Genomic DNA, 10,778 nt, shown 5'->3' on the forward strand with positions numbered 1-10,778 from the left:
CCAAAACACTATCTTGATGACAAGCAGTACCTTTCAAGAATTGTTCCTCAAACAAATAATATATTTCAATGGTATATACCTCTCTAGCCTCAAACAAATAATATATTTCAATGGTATATACCTCTCTAGCATGTGAAAGAAGTTTCACATCATCCATCATCATACTGGGAGCATGTGAAAGAAGTTTCACATCATCCATCATCATACTGGGCATGCCTTGAGCACACTGAAAATCCTCACCATTTTCCTTACTTCTCTATTCAGAAACAATGCTCACAAACGATGAGTAGAAATAACAAAGCCCTGCTGTCTTTGTTAGCTTCCTAGAAATTGAATGGTTTGTGGACTCACTCCTTTGTGAGGATAAAATGCCACAAGAAAAGTAATCATTGTTAAATGATGGACACCATTTTTCCCTACAATCGTACAATTTTTCTAGCCAAGGATTCTTATGACACATATAATCAATCACCATCCTGAAAATCATAAGATCACAAAAGGAAAAAATATTCACAATTTTAGAAAACTATATTCACAATTTGATAACTCTATGTTCACAAATACACTACTCTACATTCACAGTTTTTAAGACTCTGAACTCAAACTTGTAGAAGTCTGATAAACATTCACACATTTAAATCTCTATGTTCACAAAGCTAATACTCTATATTCACAATTTAAATACTGTAAAACACAGAGTGAATGAGTAAAATACAGTAACATACCTTGACCAATACAATTCAAACTCAGTTTGTGTTTGTGTACTTCAACAAACAATTAAATAGATCCATGAAATCCTTATTGTTCCTTAGTGTCTTAATGTGTTTCTTCGAGTTCTCACCGATATGCCATATGCAAAGACGATGCCGTGATGTTGTAAACACTTGAGAGATGGCAGCAGCCATGGCTGCACATTGATCAATCATAATGGTTTGTGGACATTTGCCAGCCATAGATCTAAGAAATGCTCTAAACAACAACACAAATGACTCTATCCTTCCATTCATCAAAAAACCACACCCAAACATAACATTCATGCAATGGTGGTTTATCCCTACAAATGGACCACAAATCATGTCGTACTTGTTAGTGCAATATGTTGTATCATGCACTAACAAATCTCCAAATAACTCATAGTCCCGTCTCATTTGCTCGTCCCTCCAAAAAAAAAACTAGTCAATCTAGCATCACCATCAACTTCAAAGTCAAAGAAGAAGTAGACTCGTTACACTGCCTCCTCCTAAATATTTCAATCAAGGAATTTGAATCAGTTCCATCCAAACTCTTCAATGAATTGTAAGCATCTCGATTGGTGAACCCAACGAGTCGAGACCCCCCTGACTGATGTTTCAAAAACCTTATCCCATCCGCCAAGGTAATCCCACTCTTCTTCAAGTCTCTTAAGTATGAAAGCTGATTATTTCCACTCTATGCGAACAAAGTAGATGACTCTTGTCTAAAGCGCATAGCTCGTGGTTGTGAGCTTTCTCGTGTTTTGTTACTGTCCACACCCCATTACCATCTACATCAAACTGAACAAATGCGTCATACCCCGTCCTTAAATCAATATTTGAATACGCCTTCACACGACTATTTTCCTTAGACTTACAACCAGCCTTAGAGCATAAAAATGTCTTCATCTTAACATTTTTAGTAGACCCTTGGTAGCGTTGCTTACCCTTCCTCACACTAAAACCAACTCTATATGCATAATCGTTATACAACTCATACGCTTCATCACCATTACTTACTACAATACCCACCAAATCTTGATCAACTGCACATATGAAATATAATCTCAAGTATGGAAAAGCATAACAAAGAAAACAATAAAGAGCAATCTAATGGAAATATATTCTCTAAGTAGAGGTGGGGAGGGGAATGCCGAATAAATCCAGCTATGCTCTACAAAGGGATGGTATTTCCATCAAATACAGAATTGCAAATATTCCATCAAACTCTATTATACATTCAAAATCAGAGAACTCCACATTCACAGTTTGGATACTCTACATTCATAATTTCAAGCCTCCAAGTTTGGATACTACAATTATATTAACTATGTTACACATTCACAACTTCATAATTCCATGTTCACAATTCATAACCTCTATATTCACTACTTCAACATTCAAATACACAACTACACATAAATCATAAATCAATAAGAATCACTAATTTTACTCTAAAAAAAAAACCTGGAATTGAAGTAGACTCCTCAACATTTAAATCTCCTTGATCATTGCTTGTTGAGACAACCAAAAAATCTGCATTCACTACAAATATAAAATACAACAGAGTATCAATCAACAGTGTGAATGTAGAGTTCTAAATGTGTGAATGTAGAACTATGTAACTGTGAATGTGGAGCTGTATAAGTGTGAATGTAAATCTCTGTACTTCTAACTGAAAACATACGTATGTGTGACTACAGAGCTTTTTTATATATGAATGTAGAGCTCTATAATTATGAATTTACAGCTCTGAAAGTGTGAATGTATAACTAACTGATTGTGAACATATACTTTTGACAATGATCCCCAATAAAAACTCAAATACATGGTAAATAATCAATTTAAATCACAAATCCTAAATTCGAAAACACAAATATGAATCAATACAGTTCATCAAACTTCAAATTCAACACACTAACCAAAGAAATAACAAAATCATATTCATACTAAGTTTAAAAATAAGCAAAAAAAAAAAAAAACTGCAATTGAAGATGATCCATCAACGTGTAACCCTGGCTGATCTCCTGTTTCCGCCATTAATGAACTCAATATTGGAAAAACGAATGGAATATAAATTCAAAATAACAATGGAGAAGAATTGCGATGAGGAATTCGGATCAGCAATCGGAGAAGAATTCTAATGAGCAATCATAGAAGAATTGCGATAAGGAATCGGAGAAGGATTGCGTTGAGGAATTAGAGAAGAATTGCGAGGAAGAGGTCTTGCGAGGGAGAATTCAGCTGTGATGAAGACTTGGGTTGATTGTTCAACTGCGATGAGGAGCTTTGTGTTCTGTTGCGATGAGGAGCCGTTAACGCCGTCAATTTTTTTTTTTTTAATTTAAGCATTGGCGTGTAAAACGTTGCTGTTTTGGACCCAGGTCCACCTTGCATGGTGGACTCGTGTCCACGACATAATTTGCGAATGGGTCGGGTGTGGGTCGGGGAGGGCTACATCCATCAATTGACCCACCTTATATTTTCTCCACCCACCCCCACCTCCAACCCGCATTGGGTGGATTTTTTCAAAACCTACCCCCACCCTACCAGGTGCGGGTGTCCACTACGGGTACCCACCACTTATCATCTTATTATTTTTTTTCAAAAATTAATATTTAAATTACTTACACATAATAAAATAAAAAAATTCATTAGTTATACTAAAACAAAAAATAATAAAAATATCCAAATATAATAACTAATAAACTTTGTAGTTTAATAAACATTTATCAAAAGTTATAGAAACTTTTATAATAAACTATATACTAGTACTTATTTTACTATTATATATATACATACACACACATGGTGGGTCGGGTGGGGTTCTAGGCGGGTTTTGTACATAAAATTCGAATCCAACCCGACCCTCCGCGGGTTTATATTTTTAAGACCCACCCCCCACTATCACCCAAAAAAACTCGATCCACAGGGGGTGAATTCGGGTGGATATCCACAGGGCGGATTGAAATTGCCATCTCTAAACACTACTATGGGTTTTTATTACCACATTAATTACAAAACCCATTCCTTAATAAAATTGAGAACTTTGGAGGGTATTAATTAGAAGAAGAATAGTTGGAGGGTCTGCCTATAAATAAAAGAAACGAAGCTGTGTCTCAACTCCCACTTCTCGAGTTAGTAAGTTATTGTAACAGAGCAGTATTCATCAATAACAGGTTTTCCCGAATCCTCCTGATTTTAAGTTCTAAACCAAACCAAACAGCCCTTCCATGGCGGGTCGGGGTCAACCCAGATACACAACCCGAAGAGGAGCTTCTTCATCTTCATCTTCTTCAGCTCCCCCACCCCGCAAGTTCCACTCCAATTCCCACCGGAATGTCAAGCCTTCCACTTCCCACATCCCAATTCAAGAAACTCCTCACAACTTCAAGAACAACAATCCCAACTCAAAAGGCTACAAAGGCCCTGATATTGACGAAGATGACGTTCGCAATCTTCCCTCCTTAGTAGGAACCTGCTCGTTCATGTGCCCCGGTATCCAATCCCTGTGTTTTCTGTAAGCGGCTACATTATCTTTGTTTTCTTTTCTTACCAATATGAACTTGCAGTTGAGGAGAGGGAAACCCGGGAAAGGCTGCGAGATTTAGCGGTTTTCGAGAGGCTAAATGGTGATCCAAGCAAATCATCACCTAGTCTAGCTGTTAAAAAGGTATGATCTTTAATTCTTTACTGCTCAAGCTTTAGCATGTACTTAATTACTAATCCTGTAATTGCTTGATTTCTGTTTATTTATTTACTGAAGTCAATATATTGATCTGCCTTTATTGTTTGCATCTTCTTTCAGTCTGCTTCTAAGTAGAATGTAACTGTGATTCTTATGTTTATTGATTATATTAGTTTATGGTCTATCCAGTGATTATTGGGCCTGGTCAAAGTACCAAATTGAGGTTTCAACCTTCATCTTTGAGTACAGCAAATTATACCATGGACCATGGTCTACAATGCTAGTATGCTACCTTATATTGTAGACCCTGATTCAAAAATAACCTTCAGATTCTGTATATGTAGTTGACACATTCTATACTTGCAGTTGACAGTTTCTATACCTGTAGCTATCAAATTATGTGTCAACAATTATCAAGTTATTTGTTTGTGTCCCTAAACTAGTACCTGTAAGTACAGAATGTGTTGACTACAAAATATTTGTATCAGGGTTCACAATGCAATATCAACATGGTCCATGGTATAACAGTTGTTTGAGTACGGGACTCGGATTCTGCTTGCAAAATTGCTTATAAATATTTTGTATTAGTTCTGCAGGACTATATCCATAAAGAATGTCCAAACATCTGATTTGCGGCCTCTACCAGTTCTGGAACAAACTCTTGACTATCTGTTTAACTTGTTGCATTCAACAAAACGCCCTTTTGAGGTGGTGCATGATTTCCTCTTTGATAGGACAAGATCCATAAGGCAGGACCTTAGCATGCAAAATTGCAGCGGTGACAGAGTGATATCTATGTATGAGAGAATGGTATGCATTTCCATTGTTTTAGCAAATTATCTTATCTGTGACTATATAAATAACACCATTGAGAAGTCTATACATAACCATTTTGGCCTAGGTGTTCTCTCTTCCGTGATTTTCTAGATCATACTTAATCTGTCTCAAAAGGGTTGTCCAACTTTGCTTCCCAGTAATGTAATTTTGACCAATGTTTTAAAACATTTTTTAAAAAAATTTGAGTTGTAATTCTTGAAATGAGTAATACATATATGTGTAGTTTCATAATATGTAATATGTAATTTTTTTTTTCTGATGTACCAACAAAATAATATGTAATTTTTAATTCAAAAGTTAAACTTAAGAGTATCAAAAGTCAAATATAGTCAAAGTAACCACCAAAATAGTTAATAGGACAAACAAAATGGGAAGGAGGGAGTACATTTTACTTTCCTCTGATCACCAATGTGTCTGCTTTTTATTTATTTATTTTGATTTCAAACTAATCTATTTGTGATTGTATAGTATGGATAGTTTAAACTAAATGCACTCATGGACTCTCAGTATCTTAGGCTCTCAGCAATAACATCTGACAGCAACACTACTCTTTTTCCACTCAGGTTAAATTTCATATCATGTCCCACCACGAGCTTCGAAGATGTAGCGATCCTAATATCTCTTCAATGTTACACCTTAACATGGAGCAGCTCAAGAAGGCTCTAACAACTTTATTTGACCTTTATGAGGCAAACCGAATGTCACAATTCATACACAAAAATGAAACTGAATTCCATGCATGTTATGTGCTTCTCCACCTCCGTTCTGAATGCCAAGTAAAAGTTCCTTGATTGGGATTTTTTTTTTCTTTTTCTTTTGGGTATTTACTTGCAGCCTTGTTTTTGGCCTTTATTTCTGACCTGGTATTCACCAAACTCTTTCACTTTCTGATCTTTAGGGAGATTCGTTATCTTTGTGGTTTCGCCAAGTTCCTTTGAAAATTATGAAGTCAAAGGAAATGTGTTTTGCTCGGAGAATGTTGAGGTAAGATAAAAGGTATTGAGACCCTACTGTCTTTGCTCTTATTCATAAGAGTGATATCAAGGGATCAAAGACTCTAATAGGACAAAAACTCAAAGAGTGGACAAAAATAGGACGTTTGTAAAACGTGTACAAGATCGAGTTTGGGACATGCGTATGGCATTAGAAACGCATGTCCCAAAGTAGTATGGCATTTATTTATTTATTTTTTCGGAAATACCTATCTCAAATGCAAGCCGGACTTGCGTCTAATCTATATAAAAATATATATATATCAGACGCAAGTCCAACTTGCGTTTGATATATATATATTTTTATATAGATTAGACGCAAGTCCGGCTTGCATTTGAGATAGGTATTTCCGAAAAAATAAATAAATAAACGTCATACTACTTTGGGACATGCGTTTCTGACGCCATACGCATGTCCCAAACTCGTTTTTCTCATTCTTGTACACGTTTTTCAAACGTTCTATTTTTGTATACTCTTTGAGTTTTTGTCCTAATACAGTCATTTCCCCTGATATCAAGAGGATGTTACTGTCAAGTAGTGACTTCACTTTTTACCTAAGATTATATCAAGAGGCTGTTGATTTTATTTATTTATATGTGGATGTCACACTTTTAGTACTAATAGTTTCTTTGTACAGATACTTCCGTTTGGGAAACTACAAAAGGTTTATCCATACTGCAGAGTCTGATGCATCATACTTGCAATATTGTATTATTGAACCCTACATCAGTGAGGTTATTCACAATTCTCTCTCTCTAACAAACAAAAAATTACACTCATACTTAGAGGCTACTTTTAGCTACCAAGTTAATTGTTTCCTCATCTTTATGCTATTGGATAGTGGCCATGCGCAGAAGTATTTCCTCCTTGGATGAACATTGATTTCACTTCTAGTAGGATAGGGTATTCTTTTTTCTAACTTCACTACATTTCCTGTCATGTTTAATTCAGCATCTGTGAAGCAAGAAAAAGGACAAATTCAATCCTAAAATTGATGGACTTTTGAGATCATCATCTATTCTTCTTTGCTTGCGGAGATAATAATCAATGATGCATATCTTCTGGTATTTAATGGTCAATACTACGGGTGTAAACGAGCTGAGCCGAGCCCGAATAGTCAAATCCTGAAGCTCCACTTAGCTCGATTCAAAAAGTTGAAGCTCGTGCTTGGCTTGAATACACGCACTAAAGTTTTATTTTTTCTATTTATATTATTATAATAATAATAATAATAATAATTTTACATCCAAATATCATAACAAACTCAATATTTTATCTCAATTGTAACCATTTTATGACATATAAACATAATATATTAATAAATTTGTAATATTATATTTATATTTCATATAAAATATATATATAAAAAAATAAAAAAGCTCGATTAGGCTTGCGAGTTGCTCGAGCTGAGTATTAGGAGGCTCAAATTGAGCTCGACTTATTACTCAAACTACTCGAGCTTGAGCTTGGCTGAACAATAACTGGGTCGAATTTGAATATTCTTCAAATCGAGCTCGAGTAGCTTGGCTCATTTACAACCCTTATGTTTTCCTTACTCTTTTAGTGTTATGTTGTCAAAAACAGTGTGACAGAGCACAATTCCTCAAATAATTTATACTGGAGGCACTCTCAAGTCTCAACTGATGTTGGCTTTAAGAATTTTAGTGTTCTTCAATTCTTTCTATCTTTTGTTGTGTAATTCACTGGATTAACATGCTTTTCTTTATGTTGGACCATATTAAAGGTTCGAGAATTAGCTATTTCCTCTCTGAATCATGGAGGATACAAACTTCAACCTTTTCCCCTGGCAGACCTATCCAAACTCTTGATGATGAAGGTAGAGTTTCCCTTTCTACAGTCATTTCAAATGTTTGTTCCATAATTTTTGCAGTTTGATTTATTATGCAATATCTTTTAGGAATGGGATATGGAATCTTTCTTTAGAGACTATGGTCTTCAAATCTTAACTGATGAAGAAGGAAATAGGTGTTTGTTTAGCAAGCAAGCACTTCGGGTCTCTCCCAAGGATACATTACAAAAGTGTTATCCTCTGGATTCAGAACGGTTTGAGAGGTATTTCTTTCATGGGATTTTATTTACTCCACCAACATCTCAAACCCTCCCTCCCCGCTTTCCCCAACCTCTCCTCATACAACAACATCAAGGGTTTCAAGTTTAAAAAGAAAAACAATAAAACCAGAAGAGCACCGAAGATTAGGGAGGTATTTAACTTCATGACTAACTGACTAAGTGGAAAAGGAAAGGAAAATTATTATGAGCCCAGACTTATCAAACACGAATAGATCTGTAGTGAATATTCATCATTGTGTGTTGCCCTTTAATTAAATGTTTATCATTGTAGTATCCATCATCTTTCAATTAAAATCCTGTCACAGTTGTTAATTACTTTTTTCAAGGTTCAGATGTTAAGTTGGTGTTCGTAGTATAATTTGACTTCCTAGGAATTTACTATAGCACTTAATCAAGTTTTGCTGAACAATTGGTTTGATTGGTAACAAGAGTAATCTAAAAATTATTTGCCCAGTTTGGAAAGATAATGATTATTAATTGTGATTGTGAATAATCAATATTCAGCTCCACGTCACTTATGGATTATTGGAGTAATTAGCGTATAAAGGGTTGAAAAATCCATAATCTTTGCCAAACTTTAGACAATTGATTATCCATAATCTCCATAGTATATGATTAAATAAGCATTAATAAATGGAAGTTATTGTGCACTAATAGCAATTTATGGATGGAGAAATTTAAATCTTATTACATCTAACAATCATTATACGGTGGACCATGGTGATACGCCACAAATATGCATATTGTCAAATGAATCTGTAATAGAATTAAAATGATAATTTAGTGTTGCTATAATGAACCTATTATGTGTATAAAATGAAACTAAATAACATAGCTCATACAAATATGTATATTGTCAAATGAACCTGTAGACTGTAGTATAATTAAAATGATACTTTAGTGTTGTTATAATTAACCTATTGTATGTATAAAATGTAACTAAATAGCAGAGTTCATACTGATATTGTCAAATGAGCATGTTTTGGAATTAAAATGATACTTTAGTGTTGTTATAATATGCATATTGTGTGTATAAAATGAAACTAGATAGCAGATAAATGAAGTGTAAATAAGATGATACTTCAGCGTTAGTATAATGAAACTAGTGTGTGTGGAAAATGAAACTAAAACATAGCTCACCATGGTCCACAGTAAAATTTGGCTTACATATAATTAACCAATCATAACTATGTAATACTTATTATACAGCCAGATTTGCTCTCCCTTTTCCACCTGATCATTTGACTAATTGACCTTCACACTTCCAGGGCAATTGTTGAATTGTAAGAGCTCCAACTTTTGTAAATTTTGGCATGCTGTCTTCTTCTATGAATGCCTAGAATCAGTTTCGGGCCGGGCTTCTATTCTTATGTGCTCAACCAGCTGATTGCAGATTGCAGATTGCATTTTTTGCATAAGCAATTGGGGAATTGGCAAAAATGTTGTCTTTATGCTTTTATGCTGCTCATAAGAAAGTGGATGAGTTGAATGTGAAGTGTAGAACAGTACTTGACATTCATATGCTGCATCAGGGGCTTAGATCCTATAATCCTATATGCTTACATGCATATATGTAGGCCACAAAGAATTTTAGAATGTATAGTTATTGTTTACTTCTTTTTGTTATTTCTTCCTTTTGTTCGTGTAATAGAAATGATACCTTGGTTGTGTCTTAGATTTTGCCCATGTTGGTTTCAATATATGTCTTGTCGTGCAGACGGAGGTGCAAACTGTGCAGTTTGCACAAGTTTTCAAGTAGTGTAACATTAATTAGTGGTTTATAAATGTTTATAATTTTTAGTTAAACTTCATTAGGAACTAGGAAGCTATGGTTTTGAGCATGTAGTTACCACCTGAATCCATATGAGAGTATGTTGAAAGAGATTTTCTGTATATTGTATTATGTAATGATATGTACATGCATGTATATATAGGAGGCAATGAGGCATGTACAATAGGCCTTAGTTGGAATAAAAATAGGCTTTAGTTGGAATAAGGAAATATAATCAAACTCAATACATTCTTAATGCAAAAAGTATCCCCAATACTCTCCTTCAAGTTAAAGGAGGGCAAGAAGTAATACCAAGCTTGTCATGTAGCACATTGAAACGTGAGGAGGTTAAAGCTTTATAGTATGTTTGGTTCTCAGAATGAATTTGGAAGGAATAAGAATACTATTCCACATGGAATTGAATATGTAAGGAATAGAACAGGAATTGTATTCTATTATTTTGTTCGTTGAAAGAATATACTTTAGGAATTGTATTACAATATTTGGTTGGTTAAAAGAATAGAAATGAATATGTTTTAAAGACATAAATACCCTTGTACAAAATAATAATAATAATAATAGTAATGATTATATATATATATATATATATATATATATATATATATATATATATATATATATATATATATATATATATATATGATAG

The 10,778-nt window shown here is 34.3% G+C and overlaps 1 protein-coding gene across 2 annotated transcripts; it reads left to right on the plus strand.

Annotated features, from left to right (window-relative positions):
* Positions 1-3,875: 3,875 nt before the first annotated feature.
* LOC116002195 (SAC3 family protein C) lies at positions 3,876-10,119 on the plus strand. Of its 2 annotated transcripts, XM_031242267.1 has the most exons (9): positions 3,877-4,229; positions 4,304-4,404; positions 5,008-5,229; positions 5,820-6,032; positions 6,155-6,240; positions 6,887-6,983; positions 7,994-8,086; positions 8,168-8,322; positions 9,609-10,119. In XM_031242267.1, exons 1-9 carry the CDS (start codon positions 3,965-3,967, stop codon positions 9,625-9,627), a joined length of 1,251 nt encoding a protein of 416 aa, XP_031098127.1. In that variant the 5' UTR covers positions 3,877-3,964; the 3' UTR covers positions 9,628-10,119. The 2 variants fall into 2 exon arrangements, with proteins under 2 accessions (XP_031098126.1, XP_031098127.1); XM_031242266.1 differs by lacking the exon at positions 9,609-10,119 and having other exon boundaries at positions 3,876-4,229; positions 8,168-8,679.
* Positions 10,120-10,778: the final 659 nt, after the last annotated feature.

This window comes from Ipomoea triloba, chromosome 13 (assembly GCF_003576645.1).
Source record: "Ipomoea triloba cultivar NCNSP0323 chromosome 13, ASM357664v1".
Classification (NCBI taxonomy): domain Eukaryota; kingdom Viridiplantae; phylum Streptophyta; class Magnoliopsida; order Solanales; family Convolvulaceae; genus Ipomoea; species Ipomoea triloba.

Excerpts from the sequence above, each read along its gene's own strand:
- LOC116002195 (XM_031242266.1), top strand. The coding sequence starts at position 3,965 with ATGGCGGGTCGGGGTCAACCCAGATACACAACCCGAAGAGGAGCTTCT. Across the intron at positions 4,405-5,007 it reads CTAGTCTAGCTGTTAAAAAG|TTCTGCAGGACTATATCCAT; the intron begins GTATGATCTTTA and ends ATTTTGTATTAG. Across the intron at positions 5,230-5,819 it reads TATCTATGTATGAGAGAATG|GTTAAATTTCATATCATGTC; the intron begins GTATGCATTTCC and ends TTTTCCACTCAG.